Source organism: Apteryx rowi, unplaced genomic scaffold (assembly GCF_003343035.1).
Source record: "Apteryx rowi isolate R43461 unplaced genomic scaffold, aptRow1 scaffold_568, whole genome shotgun sequence".
In the NCBI taxonomy this organism is placed as follows: Eukaryota; Metazoa; Chordata; class Aves; order Apterygiformes; family Apterygidae; genus Apteryx; species Apteryx rowi.
This window is the reverse complement of record NW_020450836.1, coordinates 250503-266883: the sequence shown is the minus strand read 5'-3', so window position 1 is coordinate 266883 and position 16381 is coordinate 250503. Positions and strand designations below refer to the sequence as shown.

The window sequence follows — 16381 nt, the reverse complement described above, 5'->3', positions numbered from 1 at the left end:
CTGGATGACCCTAAGGTCATCTTGAAACATGAGGGGAAAACATCCTTCGTTTCTTCTCTAACTTTCAGATGTGAGAGTATCTGAGGAGTGGGAGGGTAATACTTTCAATAGATTGTTCTTGTGATGGTTACCTTCACCAAGCAAAAAAACCTCCCAATATGTCTAATCTTGCTTTGTTTAGTTCTAACCCTCACCTACTGGACCTTGTCATACCTTTGTCTGCTGAACTGAAGAACCCATTATCAATGCTTCCTGCCATCATTAAAGATTTAAAGAGAGTGGTTAAGCCATCCATTATCCATCTCCTAGAAAAGGTAAATAAGCTGAGTTCCTAGAATCTCTCCCTCCTTACAGGTTATTTTTTTTCCAATGCTTGAATCATTCTCCTGGTAATTCTCTGAATTTTCTCCAACTTGTAACATTAATCCTGAATTATACTCATTAGACTGGATGTAGCAGCAGTTATCTCAGTGCCAGGTGCAGAGGTAAGATTAAAATTCTTCTCCCTGTTTACATATCCAAGGATAGTATTAGCCTTTTTTTGGCCACTAGTGACACATGGCAGCTACCAACACATGATTATTTCTATGTTCTTATGCAAGATGAGGGCTAGTACTGTCTCCTGTAAATATAGCCTATGTTTAACTTTGCATGTGGCTTTTCTAAGACCACTGTATGTACTCACCTAGTCATCCACACTACCCAGTAGCAGTGGCCTACCCTTCAGTTTTTATCACTATTCTATTTTTTGGGACACAGGCAGGCTTTATCACTAATAAGTTAATGGTGGGGAAGATTTTTTTTGTTTTTCTCCTAGATTATTGATGAAAATGCTTAATAACACAGGCCCAGAAACATGGCCATATAGGACTGAATTAGAAACACAGTTACTTAAGGAATATAGGGATGATTTCCCTATTTTCAAGTGTTTATGGAGATTTGCTTATAGGCCAGTGTATTTTTCTAGCTTTTTTTAGTCAAAATACTGTGTCATGCCAAGTCAGACGTCTAAGAAATAAAATGGAAGTCTTACATGTTAATATCAATACCTGTTTAACCCTAAACTGTAATCTTACTGAAGAATTTGTTTGACAAGATCTATTTTCAATAAGCGCATATTAGCATCAGTATTCATCTCCTTTTAAACTCTTAGTCAGGTCCTCGATATGCCTTACCATTACTGATGTCAGGCTGGAAGGCTTGTCTTTACAATGCTAACTCATTTACGCTTTTAAAATACTGTCACAGTATTAGCTTTCAGCTAGTTCTCTGTGAGTTTTTAAGTGACTTAACTGATATCAAAAATGGGTGCCACCCCAAATACGGTCCACCAGTGATAATTGCCATATGTCTCTGGGAAAGTCAGATTGTATCTTTAGAATTCATCTTTGCTTCTGTAATATGGAAATAATACTTGACTCACTCTTAAGATGCACTTGTAGAGCAGCCAAGTGATCTAAGACCTTTCCCCCGTCCCAGGAGGCTCTGCTTTCACACTCCTTCCCTCATGCATTCACACAGTGACAGCACTCACACGCCATGGGGCCAATTTGCCAGGTTAGTTTCCAGCATTAACACTTTCAGTAGCAGCATGCATTAAATCATCTCACGCTGTTTTGAAACCACACTCATATCTTTGCATCAATACAAACTTTTTGAAAGCAGTCTTATAAAAGTAACTGCATAAAAGTAAGGTAGCCTGTTTGTCTCTTGTGTATGGCAAGTAGGTGACGTGTAAAGAAAAACTAGGTTTGGTTAACCTATGTGTTATCAGTCTAATGACTGTAAAGAAATTTTAGACATCTTGGAAGTGCACCCGCAGGCAAACACTCACAGCAATAAAACTTGACTCACAGTGGCTCTACTTTATGACAAGTAATAGAGGATGAAAACCCCCTTTGGGATAGAAATAGAAAAGTGGTAAAAAATGTTATGATATATAACATGGTCAAAATACTAACCAGACAGCAAACCAGAGACCAGATTGAAGGTTATGATTTTTTTGTTGGGGGGATTGGGGAGATGGAGATCATTTTTTCTGATGGAAGTGATGAAAGTAGTTTAGATAATCTGCAGTGTTCATTAATTCACTCCCTGTTTGTTGTCAGGTAGAATATTAAGAGTCTAGTATATCTCAGCCAATGTTATTCTGATTGCAGTTGTGTTTCTTTTTAAAGATGTTTAGAATTCAGACAAAGAGGTTCCATGTCTCAGATGAATCACAGTATGGGGAGGTGGGAAGGGACTAGGAAGCTCCTTACTAATAGGTGAGTCATCTCCAGCACGTTGTCATTGGCATTCAGTTTTAAAGCAGTTTCCTCAGTTTGGCATAAAGGGGCTGGACATGATGGAAGGAGTTGAGATCATGGTGTCATGAACACTTGCATACCTTCCACGAACTTCTGCTCCACACACACACATGCAAAGGTATTTGAGTGGGAAACTAGATTGGGGCACTGTTGCAAGTGAAAAATATCTTCTTTTTTTTTACTGACTAGTCCCCCGATTTCATTCTTTGTATAGCTGCACATGGTTGCGCCAGTGAAATAGAAAGGGTAACACAGAGGCAGAAAGGGTGAATCAGCGGGGCTAGAGCAGCTAAGCCCCTCCACCACCAACACTGAAGTCTCAGCTTAGGATGGTGGGGGTTGTTTGATGCTTGTCAGTACTGAAGAAGCTCTCCCAGAACAAAACTTCTCTTGTGCTAGACTGATCTCATGTGCTTATCTTTTTCTTCAAAGAAAAAAAACAATATAAGATGATCCCATATGCGCTATGCAATTCTGCATCCCTTCTATTGTGATTACACAAGTCTGTGTGGTTCAGCACTGTAATCTGAGAACTTTCAGTACCAAGAAAAATGTTCTCATACCTAAGAAACAAATATGTTTTAATAGAAAACATAGAATCAAAGGAAAACAGGACTGGAAAGGAACTCCATAAATCCTCCATAAATCCATAGGACCAAAAAAATCATAAATCCAAAAAACCATAAATCCAAAGGACCTCCATAAATCCATAAATCCTTTGCCTTATGGCAGGATTAATTTAGACTCATCTTCCACATGATGGACACTGCACAACTTTCCAGGCAAGTCATTCCACCATTTCACTACCTTTTTCTATTGAAAGTTTTCCTAGCTTTTTCTTGCTGCAATTTAAGCCCTTTATCCCTAGTAACAGCCAGCACAGACAGGAAGAACAGATTCTTCCCTTTCTTTTTGCAAGAGCCTTTTGTTTGTGAGGAATACCATCATGTACCTTTTCCAGCCTTTTTTGTCAAGACTAAACCACCCCAATTCTTGCAGTCTTTCATCATAGGACATATTCTAGATCTCTGCTCATTGCCATCACTCTGAATTCTCAGTTATTTCATATTCTTCTTTCGGAGTGCAGTGCCTAAACAAGGCACAATATTTCAGCTAGAGTCTACACTCTTGAGTACAGCAGAAGGCTTATTTCACACATCTTGCAGTCTCTAGTCCTGTCTAGAAATCCCAATGTGGTGTTTGCTTTTTTCTCAACAGCACRGCAGTGTTGACTCACACTTGACTTGTGATCCAATTTATCCTATGGACTCTTTTAAGAAGAAATGCCACCAACCAGTTGTTTTCCATCCTGTATTTGTACAGCTGATTATTCCTGTACAAATGAATTATTCTGCATTTATCCCTCTTGAATAGTGATTAGGTTAGGATGGGAGCCCTCTTCACCCATCCTGTAGAACATCCGCCAACATTTTTGTATGTCTTATTGCAAAATCCACAACATACACAGGCCAGCTATTACATGGAATTTTTCAGACTTTGGATTTATGTCTTTAATTTTTTAGAAGACATAGGGAATAAGGGTGTTAGATGAGCACCAACTCTATTAGCAAATACTTCGTTTGTTATGCAGTCAAAGAGATAAGAGAAGAAACTCCTCAATTTGTGTTGTAAACTCCATAAATTCTGATTTGTTTAAACAGAGATTAAACCCAGATGTGAAGCAAGCAACATTAAGAAGAAAAAGACAGGCACTAACATTGGTAAAACCTTTGTAAAGTTCCATAACATCAGGCAAATGATTAAAATTTTAGTCAGGGGAAAGATCTGCAGCTTTTAAAGATTTACTTTGTCTTCTCTTGCAATGCAATCACAACTTCTGATGCAATGTTATAAAGGAGTTGTGAAGAAAACATCTCTTTCCAGTATTTTGTAAAAATAGGTCTTTATAAAGTGCTTAGCTCACACTTAATAACCAAAATTAAATAACCAGATTCTCAGCAATTTATTCTGGAGCCAAAACTGGTGCTGAGCACTCCTGAGAATATGAAAGAAATGTGAATATGTATATAAATAAAAGTATTGTTAAGTGTGATTCTAAGCACATTTTTATATCACTCACTCTTTTGCTGGTAGGCAGAAGTATTCAGCTGCAGTAGCAACCATGATGTAAGATGCTAGATTAATTAGATTTAGTATATTTGCATCAATTTAGAAACCCCCCAAAACACCAGAATTTGTTCTGAGCTCACTTTCATAAATACTGCATTTTTGGAATCGCTGTTCAACTATTCACTGTCTCAACTTAGTAAAACAGAAATTAGGCCAGATGCTTTAATTGGAAAGACAGTCTATATTTTGAGCATTTAGATCTGTCTCAGCCTTGAATTCTGGCCTGCTGTAGATGTTTTTTATTAATTTGATTTTGTTTCCTCTAAAGTCCCAGAACTAAACCAAAAATAACTTTGAAGGACCAATCTTTATTGCTTACAGAGGGTAAGTTTGCATTTACTTAGAATTCCATCTCTTTAAAATGAAATTTCCCTTGGAAATCAAYAGTTTAAATTAAGGTGAAAGTCCTGTGAAATTCAACATTTCTCAAAAAATCTCAAACAGTTATTGATGGTGAAGGTTATGTTGCAGACTTCAAAGCAGCATTAGCTTCTTTGATAGCTACATAAGCACAACAAACAGTACTCATGGGCCTATTCAGAAGGGTCAGAAAATAAAAGTGTAGAGGAAAACCCTGTCCTGCCCAAAAGATTTTATTCATAAATGTCCTGAACATAGGTGCTTTCCCCGCTGTCTGTACTCCTCCTAGTATTAATCTCGCAAAAAAAGAGAAGTTTGTTAGCAGCATTGTGGAAGGGTAGGCCTTAACTCAAAACAAAGAAATACACATACACCGTCTGAAAGATTCTGTTTGCAGAATAGTTTGTCTGTAACATCTTCCTAAGCATTTATCAACAATAACTTACTGACCTTCACATTCCATGGGTAGGCAAGTTATGTTGTACTCTTTTTCTTCTTCTTACAAATGCACTGAAGATAAGCTTGATTTAGTTATTTCTTACTTCAGTGAAATTTTGCCGAGATTCATAGATAAATACACTGATGGGCAAAGTAATTCTCAAAACCATTTTCCGTTAAGCTACAAAATTGGCTAATCACTTCATGTCATGGCTTTTCCTAGTTTGCCCTTGCCAAAGTGCATTCAGAGAAACTATTCAAACCTTTCCTAATATTACAGTTTAAGCAATAGCTCTAATTACATAGAAAAGGTGGAGGAAAATATAGTTTCTGTATCTCTGTATGAGGAAAGCTAAGAGGTGGTTACTTATTAAGGAAGTATTTGATTTAACTACCAAATAGTAGACTGCTGCATCAAGAAAATAATCGCCAACAGCAGTCAAGTTGTATGGTTTCAGCTGTGCACACCCTTTTGGGATTGATTTTTCCTGTAATTGTGTTTCAGTCATTCAGCCTCATTCTCCTCAGTCCTACCTCGTGATAAAAGCCTTTGAAGGATTTCTTGAAACACTGTCTCGTTGCACTTTTCATAATTGAGAGCATCACTCCATTGCCATATATAACTTTCTTTCATCTTTATCCTTGTTGCCATATATAACTTTCTTTCATCTTTATCCTTTTGTTTTCCAAAATGTGCACTCGTTCACTTTCAGCTATTCCCCTTCCCTGCCTCACCTGAGGCTGTTTCAGCAGTACAGAGCATGTGTGTAGGTCTGTGTGTTTGGTAAATGAAGTGTTTCAGAAACAGTGTTGGAAGGAGCCTGACATGGGAGCTGTGGAACTTACTGCTAGAATCTTCTTTCAGAGTTTTTCCTGAATCACCAAATGAGGTAATCACCTAGTCCCTCAATAGGTGAGATAGCCAGGAAATGCAGGAAGTCAAGACTAAATTTAAGGCCTAATTCCTGTGAATAAGAACCCAAACATACTTCTTCACAGAATCACAGAATCACAGAATCACTGAGGTTGGAAGGGACCTCTGGAGATCATCTAGTCCAACCCCCCTGCTCAAGCAGGGTCACCTAGAGCACATTGCACAGGATTGCATCCAGGCGCGTTTTGAATATCCCCAGAGAAGGAGACTCCACCACCTCTCGGGGCAACCTGTTCCAGTGCTCTGTCACCCTCACAGTGAAAGCTCCATTCATGCACTAAGTCACAATACTAAAGACACTACTATTTCAAGACACACTCTGTGGGACTTACCTCTGTGTAGAGAAAGCTCTGAAAAAGACATTGCAGCTTCAGCCAGCAGGAACTCTGCTGACTTGTTTGCAGCACTTTCAGAGAGAGATTTTGATAAGGTACATCTTTTCTAACTGCTCATCTTCTTCAGTTTCTCGTTTCTCGTTCTGTTTGAAAATACTTGGAGAATGTCCACTCTGCAGGTGAATGTTGGCCAGTTCTGGCTTTTATGCATAAAAATTTTATGAATTATTATAGGTTCATTTCTTCCACATGCTGGCAAACTGCTCCCTGCTGCTCCTCCATGCTCTGTTTTTTATAACATGACTTATAGGTACTCTCCTATAGCTTGTTTTGCAGCACAGCAGTTAACAAATCACTCACTAGTAAAAGACAATAAAGCATAGGCTGACCAAAAGTGTGTGGAATGGTTTGTTTGTAACCAAAACACACAAAAAGAACCCAAAATACAAAACTTCCTATGTTGAGAGTTAGCAGAAAACCTCACCTTGTTTTAAAATGAGGAGATATGCCTAGCATAGAATAACCTGTTTTGGCTTTTCAGCCATACCCAAGTGCCTGTTCCCACATGTATTGCAAACTTTTGTGGCAGTTACACACATCTGTAACTGTACAGTCAACAAGTGTTTTCTTTAATTCTTTTTTTTCACTCACATAAAAATAAGTTGAGATGTGGGGTTTTCTCTCCTGACAAACCAGCAAAAAAGTAAATCTGATGGGGGAAAAACATAGCAGTCAGAATGGCGAAACAAAAAATTTGGCAAAAACATATTTTGAAGAAAAACTTTCCTGAAAATGAATATAAAACTTTTCATATCTGCCACAGTGTTTGACCTTTCCTCCTTCTCTCTGACTCCTGTGAATAAGTGCTTCCTCCCATGTATTCTAACATAGTAGCTTTAGCTCTGCAGCCTTTATGGTTCCAGGCAGTACATTCAGTGCATGCTCTAGCTTCTGCTGGAATTGTCTCATTTACTTTATAGGGTTTGGGATCAGGCCCTTCAAAATGGCCTAAATTTTCCGCTAGTAAAATGAAACCTCTCACAGATCTAACAGCTGGATAGTTATTTTCAGAAAGGAAAGATAGGCTAGAGGTCGAGTTTGGGAGCTGGGTTCAAGCCCCTTGGCCACACACCTCCTGTGTCATTCTGGGCTACATCTGTAAAGGACCTAGCTTCTAGCTGCAGCAAGTACATTTTCTCTGCTGGGTTCAGAGAGACAGGAGCTACCCACGGGTAAGCAGCAGGGACTGTGTGCCTCAGCCTCTTCAAGCAGAAGAGGGAATTCTAGTGAGGTCTCCCCCACTCTAGGTAATTGCTTTATCCACTGAGTTATCAGGGGTGCTTCTCTGTGGAGCACGTGGATACAGTAATCATGCTCAACAGTTGCCCAATGGACTGGCTGCCTCAGATGGCAGAGATCCTGCCCTGGCTTAGCCTACAAACACACATCATCTTCAAGATCCACCTATATCTGTAGCAGTTCCCACCCTCAGTTCCCTCAGTTTCTTGTAGCATCCTCCCTCTGCATTGACCCTTTCCTGGAGATTGCCACCTGCCACCAGTCTGACACTGGAGCAGCTCATGTAAGGTAGCATCACTCTTCTGAGGCAAAATCAGCTGAATGACCTGAGCCATCAAATTAAACTGCTACATTAACCTACCTTGTTGTGCCTGAAGCAAAAGTAGTTCACATTAATGAGCAAGGCTAAAACATACAGCTGTTTGCAGATGATTCATGAAAGGATCAGACACTTTCTCTCAACCAAATCCACTGGAGGGGGGACCCACCTAAATGGTAGTGATAGCCTCAATCATCCCATTTAAACTGCTGCTCCAGATCTGCCTTAGAAGTCCGAGAGACTGAGGCAGATCCAAATTTTGTGGCTTCGACACAGGCTGAATTACAATAACAGAACAACTGTGAATTCTCATACAAGTTTGTTACATGGCAACTAAAGACATTATTTATGGTTTTTAGCAGCCTTGGAATCTGTACCTAGGTTCTGCAAACACAGAAGGTCTGGGTCCTTTCCAAAAAAAGAATGGGAACAAAAGTCAATGAGTATGAGGATGCCTGGGAAGAGCTGAGGGTTAAACCATATCCAGCTGCCTCCTAGGAAAATGCAGTATTTCTCCTGAGGCCCCTCTTGACGGTTTTGACAGGTTTATAACAGAACCAATATAGTTTTGAACAGCAAAATTATCTTCATAACCCCTGCAATAATTGGGTTACCCTGACAGTCTAGACAGCACAGATGTGTCTGGTGATCCTCCCCTCACCTGTAGTACAGCAGCTGTTTTTGCTATTGATGGCTGTTTTTTGTAGATGACTAATGCATCAAGCTGCTGAAAAATGAGTTACTCTTCCTCAGCCATTCAGTATTCAAATATGCAGCTCATATCACTATCTGACTGTTAATTTTTGATTACAGATGCAGCTTTTTAGGAGAGTTGGGTCAGACAGAGACCATATGCGCATCCATCATTTGACATTAAGTTTTTGAGTTCTCAGAGTAAGGGCCAAGTCTCCTTGTGAAGTAGTGCCAGCACTAAGAATAGAATTTCTTTACTCACCATATCTTCCTTTCAGCACCTTCTTGTGTGTTTTTTTCCATTGACAAAGTTCACTTTTTATTCAGGAAAGGGTATATCCACCCTCCATCTGTGAGCGCGTCTGTGCGTGTTTTCCTTCTTTTAACTTCTCTTTGTGAGCTAATGGCTGTAATAGTTGCCTTAGCGATGTCACACTGTGGCTCAGGCTTTCCATTCAGTCACATGCAATCTTGTGAAGAATACAGGGCTGCAGCTGCTTTGGGTGGAAGCACTGATACGCATGTTTAACCCCACTCCCTGTCTCTTTTCCTCACCCACTGGTTGGCTGACCTAAAGATTTCCCTGCAAATCCATCTGGCAGGTTGTTGAAGTCTTGGCTCTGTTCTTGGGAACTGGAAATAAGCCTCGGGTCTACCAGGGATCTCTTGATCGACAGCAGATTAACCTAGTTCTTTTTGCTTTGTCTCAAGGACAGTGGAGTCATAGCTTTCCCACCTTTCTCATACATAATGGGCTTGGGCCAAGGTCTGACTGTGATACAGACCATGCTGTTTCACACAGAAAGAAAGAAAGCAAAGCCAGGCTCTTGGAGTAGTTGCAAAAATAACCACCACCAGGCAAGCCCACCCTGCAACAAATCATGAGCAGCCTCGTAAAAGTTCTTTACAGTCCCTGCCGGACATGACGCAACTGTTGAGTGGTCTGAGCAGCCCCTCATCGCTCCCTTCCTGCCTGCTCTGGAAACTCCACGTGCACCCAGCAGAGCACACTCCCAAGGGAGTGAGGGTCTGCCGGCAGGGGAGGCGGGACAGGGCTGCTTTTCAAACTCTGGCCTTGGTACTTGCTGTATGTTCTTCAAAACCAGTCATCTGGACTACACTACTACTAAACAGTTGTGTGAAATAGGAACGTTACTGTCACAAACACCAGGTGGAAGTGATATGGTCACAACTTTCTAGAGGGAAGCCTTAAAGGCATCAGCTACCTTCATTAAAAATATATTAGTGTTCCTGTAAACTAGGGTCAGATTGTTATTTATTATACAGCCTAAGGAACCTAAGGAACTTGTGCTCTTTGTAAGCAACCTGCAAACTTCAGGGAAAAGAGCTCGGTAAAACAACCATTAAGAAGCATCCTAGGGAACACCACAGAAATGGAGCACCTATCTATATGTAGAACTCAATTATTTTTGCTAGACTAAAATATGATAGACTGATTTGAAACTCTGTGGATAGAGAATGGGATATTTTTAAGTCCAGAGGAGTTGTCTAGAAATGGTTCTAGAATAGTGATCCTTGAGGGAAATGTATGTTCCCTTAAATTTTGTACATAGACTGCACTGTAACATACATGAATTTGTATATCTTAATAACTTTTCTGATATCTCTTGGAAGTTGTCCAAAGAAACTCTCCCTCTCTCCCCCTCCACTTCATAGTCCATAAGTTAAAAAAGTGTTCTAAAAATAGTGTCTCTCCTGGTTAGGTTTTTTGGTTTTATCCATATAGTTTCTATAGCATTTTCTTAAAATGGGAATACAGCAATGCAATTTGATGATGAAGGTTATATTCTGTCCTATTATTTCATTTGACCTTCTTAACTTACTATATCATATATATATAAACAAACCAAAAAACTAATTTGAAGAAAAGGGAGATACAATCTGCCACTTAGTGTATTTAACAATTTATCTCTTTTAATATTTTTACCTTTAAGCTACCACTGTCTGGAAGCAGTTAGCAGGGAAAACAGGTTATGAAGAAAAACGCATCTAGATTTATATGACTTGTTGCCTGCAGTACTTAGAGAGAAGTGCAGTATTCCCATTCATTCATTTATTCTACCTACACAATGTTTTCAAGTAATTTTTAAATGAAAACAGTTTGGAAAGCTCCCGCTTTCCAAACTTGTGTGCCAAAGCCCAAGCTGAGGTTATCATGTCTGCCTTGCAGCAACAAATGACAGCTTGCACTCCATAAAGCTTTGCAGGCAGTTTGTAGCTGTGTTTGTACATGGCAATAGTATGTCAGCTGTGGCAAGGCAAGTACAGACAGCTGAACCTCTAGTCTTAGCAGGCACAGAAAGAAATGATTTCTAGCCTCTTGAAACCTCATATGAATTGGTGACATTCCTTTCCTTTTTTTTTTTTTTGTTTGGACAAAACCCAGAGCTGAGGGTTGATTGTTTTTTGAATTGCTACTGTGTTCTCCTCCAGTTGCTCTGCTGACTATTCAGTGTCCATATAGCCCACAGCAGACACCCTGGAAGTCGAGCTTGCTCAGGACTTCTGAAAATAAGAAAACTCTACCCTGACCCCAAAGCAGCCACTGTGCATCCATACATTATAGACATGAATGGCATGTTTCATTAATAGATCGCTTTTTGTAGCAAAGCTGCAGCATCTGATTTTTGTTCTGGTTGATTTTGTATTTCCCTTTCAAGAACACCAGCAATGTCTGCAGCTATTATCATTAGACCTTTCCCAGTACCCTACTGAAGCTAGGGCAAATCAAGCTTAATGCTTTTCCCTCTAATATTATTTGTCCAACTCCACTTCACTACATTAAAAAAAAGTCACAACTCTCCCAGTACTTTATTTTATTCCATACAAAAAAAAAAAAAAAATCACTCAACAGCAAGGACAATTTTAGCCTTCTTCCCACACTTTTCCCTAGAAGGTCTCAGTGTGCTTTCAACCAGATTGGTTTTACATTTGAAGATGGGACACAACGCTTGATACTGCCAGAAGCTGAGCACTCTGGACCCAATCTAACAAGTTGCTTCAGCAGAGCATGCACATACCCGAGTGCCTTGGAGTCATAGCACTGAACACCTTCCAGAATTCAACCTGTAGTCTACAGCAAAAGCAGAAGTATCCCTCCAACTGTTTTCTTTTCCCCTCACTGGATATTTTGGATCCTGAAAAACTCAAGGCTATACCACAACTCAGAAATAATGGTAGTTCTACAGGCATAAGCAGTATCTTTACCTTCCCCTTCTAACTGAGGGATACATAGAAAACAGCTATAAAATTTACTTATCATGGGCTTACAGTGGTGTCCTTCACTGCAATAACTATGTACCTGTCTCTGATCAATCAGTAATAGCTCAAGCAAATATTGGCTCTTCAAACAGCAGCTGTGTTGGAAGCAGCTGTGGTTATCTCAGTTGCTGATGTCAGTAGGTCAGGCAGCAGAGAAAACTTTTTTTCTGTTTGCTTCTTTTCTCATTGTTGTTCCCCACAGTTCAAGAGACATTTCGTTGAATCCAAAGTTTCTAGTCAAGCCAAGGCAACTCCACCAGCAGGATAACCGTGATTTATTTGGGCACTCAGCTCCTGACTTATTTTAAGACTTTTTGAAAATTCTGCCTTTGATAGTAATTCCTACCTGTTTAACACTGAGGAGGAGGGCAGGCCTGTTACTATTACCCAATAATGAAGCTTTCCCAGATCCTTTGTCTTCTCTCTAGGTTCAGCAAGCCAGTTTAAACATGTTTGCAATGATTTTTTTTTTTTTTTAACCTGCAACCAACCTTCTTACTGTATTTTTTTGCAGGGAGCGGGGCTGAATCTGCAACTCAGTCTGTTAGACACCATACAGCCTAATGTCAATAAAAGCTGGAGGGATCAATATTTACACCTCAACCACTACATTACAAACCAAAGAAAATTGGCTGTCAGACATGATTGCTCCATCCAAGAACTTGGAGCACTTTCCTCTTTAAGTACCAAGTATCACACAAGACAGGAAAGACAAACACAGAGGAGCCAATGGAGCAAAATATTAGCCCAGCTCTTAGACTGGCAATAGAGCCTGAACATAGTAAGACTTCCCTTTGTTTCCACCCTCCCTCCAGAGGTTCCCACAGCTGTTCAGTATTGCAGTAATTACTCCTGCCAAACAGGTGTCTGTGCCTTCCCCAGGGCTTGTGACAAATTACTATTTCAGTTCAATTTGTGAAGTGGAAACTGTTTCTATTATGAGTATAAGCAAAGTCTACCCTAGTAACAGATTCTGGGATCCCAAAGCCTGCATGTTTTCATAACCTGTGCTCTAACATAGCCTTACCCTTTCCACTGAGTCAGTCAGGTCAATGATTTCTTTGTGTCTCCCCTCCAAGTTTTATGAGTTGGCAAATAACACCTTCAATAAGGCAGGTACCCCCTAACAGCCAAATACAGCAGCTTTTTAAGGTTTAGAGGCTTGAACCCACACATGCTCAGAGCTTCAAGTTCAAGAGATTACTAGTGCAAGAGAACTCTTGCAAAAGGCTGTTATGCACACACATTCCTTCCTTATGCATTATTTATTCAAATAATGTCAACACTTTGCAGTCTAACAGCTCCTACATTAATCTCTGCAAATATCAGTTTGGTACTGAACAGAGAAATTCCACCTTATGTAAAGATTTGGCCATCTTAAGCTGAGATTGCTGAARGTTGATAATTAACTGCACACTGATAGATTTTAAATGACCTGGTGTTTTAAGTTGATTATGCATGACTAGAACATTTACAACTTTGATACCTACCTCACTTCTAGGAGAGCAGAAAGAGCTGGCTTGGGCTGCACTTCAGACTGAGCCTCCTCTCAGGAGCTCCTATAGTTCATGTTTAGGCAGCCAGTTTGTACATTAGATGAATCAGCATCTCACTACATGATAGTTTTGACATTTTCTAGAGACACTAGTACACTTAATTGCAAGGTACAACACATTATCCACCTTGGAGAGAAGGTCACTGAAGTTTTTCAGAGGAAGAGACATAAGTGTGCCTCTAAGGGAAGGACAGACTACCCACCTACCTAGACCACACTAGCAGAATTCAGCAGTGTGAGCAGACTCTTGAACAGTTGATTAAACTAGGATTCAAGTCATGCTATCTGCATTTTGGTTATGCTGACTACCAATCAGTTTTGCATATTTAAACCAGAATTTACCTTTATCATAAACATTCACAGCAGTTTCTGTAGCAGATGACAGTAGAAGTTTATCTAGGTGTTGATGTACACTGCATTTGAACTCTGCTTTAGCACTAGTAGGGTCTGCTTTTCAACCTGCAGCTCAGACACCAAGCTTGATGAACTGTTTATAAATATGGTTCTGCTCCTGTGTGACCAAACTTAAGCTTCGTTATCTCATTCAGAAATATGAAGAGATGCTGTGCAAGCAATCCTTCATTTAAGGCGCATTGAGCTCAGAAGATTACTGAGGAGAAGGTCCTAGAATAATTCTGGTAGTCTTCTACAGTCTTTCCCCAGATTAACACTAACATTCAACCCAATACTTAAAAGTGTCTTTATTTTACTCTTATGCTTTAAGGACATCTTAAAAAGCAGTTACAAAACAAAAAGATTGGTATTGCAAAGAAAAGTGGAGGTGCAGTTTCAAAAACCAATAGTGTCTTTAAATATAAAATATATATATCCAAACTATTATCTAGAAAGTGTACCACCATTTCTGCCTCAAGCTGGTCCTGCCAACCTCTGGGTCATTACTCTCCAGTACAGAGCTCAAGAACTCATATTAGAAGGAGCATCTCCAAGCTTCATGTCACAGGCATGATTCATAGCACAGCTGCTTAGTCACAGCAAGTAGACACCACTGCCTTAGGTTTTTTGAAGGCATTCCATAGTTCTCCCTTGAGCAGTGGGTAAGAAGCATCCAAACATCTCCTGGGAAGCATATGTCATATACACAAAGCCATCTTCATCTTTGTAGTCCCTGTACACTTCTGCCATTGTCAAAGACATACTGGCTAGGCTTTTGTTGTTCACCAGCAGGTAGAAAGCTTGTGTAGCAGTTAAAGCCATTCTGCTTCTAAGTTGGGGGGGGGGGGGGAAATAGAGGATTAAGTGTTAGCAAATTCAAGAAGGTCTCATCTTTAGTCTTTGAAATAAATTATGCAGAGCAGTGACATGAACTATGTCTAAAAAATGCTGTATAAAGTCATTACATGGTTTAACATCTCATCAGCAGGAAGTTAACCGTATGTTTGGAAGCTGGAAGGCTTGTGCTCTGAGGAAGAGGCTTAAATCAAATTGTTAGACCATGACTACTACTGAGTCCAGCCTTTGTGTTCCCAATTACCAAAGAGAAGCGCTGAGTAGAAACCAAAAGCTTCTGTAGCATTGCTATAATGAAGGATTTCAGCATAGTCTGTTATACTTAATGTCTCAGTCTTTGAAAGAAGAGTCCTTCTCAGAGGTATTAAATACAAAGATCAGGACCCCAAGTTATGCATCCTTTATAGAAGTTATTAGATATCTAGAAAGCTCTTCTGTACTTTACAGAAACACCATATGAGAGCTATATGATTTTCAGTGCTTTATCAGAGACTTTCATTCTGAAGACTCTGGGAGACTTCTTCCCCATAGTGTTTTTGGGAAGAGTAATTTAGAAGCATTATATCTCACACAGCTCACACCTGTGAATTGTTATAAGCTTGAGCAAATTCAGTAAACTACAGTAAAAGAGCAAGCCAGCAACAGAGCTAGGAGCAGAACAGAACCACAGAGCCTCAGCACAACTTCTTTAAATTCTTCAAGTAGAGACAAAGCAAAACAGAAGTCTGATATAATCCTTATTCACTACAGTTAAGGGAGAAGAGGGAAGGCCTTATGCATCCAAAAGCACAGACCAGGTTCTTCCCCAAATCCACCTGAGAAAACATCTGTTGACTTTCTTCAAACTCTTGCAGGAGAAGGAACTCATTACAGAGACCTTTATGCTTTCCTCCCACACAAAGAAGTTAAATAAGTTTTTACAGCAGAGTGCTAGAAAATACCTGCTTGGAGACCTGCCACAGAGCCCAGCTGCAGCCCGCAGCCCCACCTACACAGTGCCACTTGCTACCCAGGTGTTCACAACCTACCTAATGATGGTTATAAACTGTGTCATGGTCAGCTCCTCAGGCACAAGAAACTTAGTTTTGTCCAAGAGAGGAAGGTATTTTTCTTTATGGTATCTTTCAACAATTACCTGTTTTAATTAGAGTCACACTTAGAAAAACCTAAAACATTTAGCTCCCTTTCCCCCTCCTCCCTACCCATCTTTAGACAAAAAAGGTCCCAGCATCTCTCTTTACAGAACAGCAACAACCTTCACTAGCAAAACAGAGAGATTTACCGGGATTTTGGTTGGGAACTTCGCCCGGATCCCAGCTACTTCTTCTAGCCTAGTCGCTGTGCAAGAGAGAAAAGGATCGTTACGCGTGTGCGCAGCCCCAGGCGCCCGCACCGGCCCCCGGCGCCCCCGCCCTACCGAAGCTCTTCCGCAGCTTGAAGGGCCGGGAGGCGGCCGGGCCCCCGGGCGCCGCCGCCGCC

General features: G+C 40.3%; 1 protein-coding gene across 1 annotated transcript; it reads right to left on the bottom strand.

The window, feature by feature from the left end:
* Positions 1–14665: 14665 nt before the first annotated feature.
* On the bottom strand, positions 14666–16380 carry MAP1LC3C (microtubule associated protein 1 light chain 3 gamma; the record flags this gene model as incomplete). Its single annotated transcript, XM_026082123.1, has 4 exons — positions 14666–14876; positions 15931–16037; positions 16185–16240; positions 16320–16380. Coding segments are annotated over 4 exons (435 nt in total), but the record flags the coding sequence as incomplete, so codon positions are not given.
* Between the last annotated feature and the right edge of the window lies 1 nt (position 16381).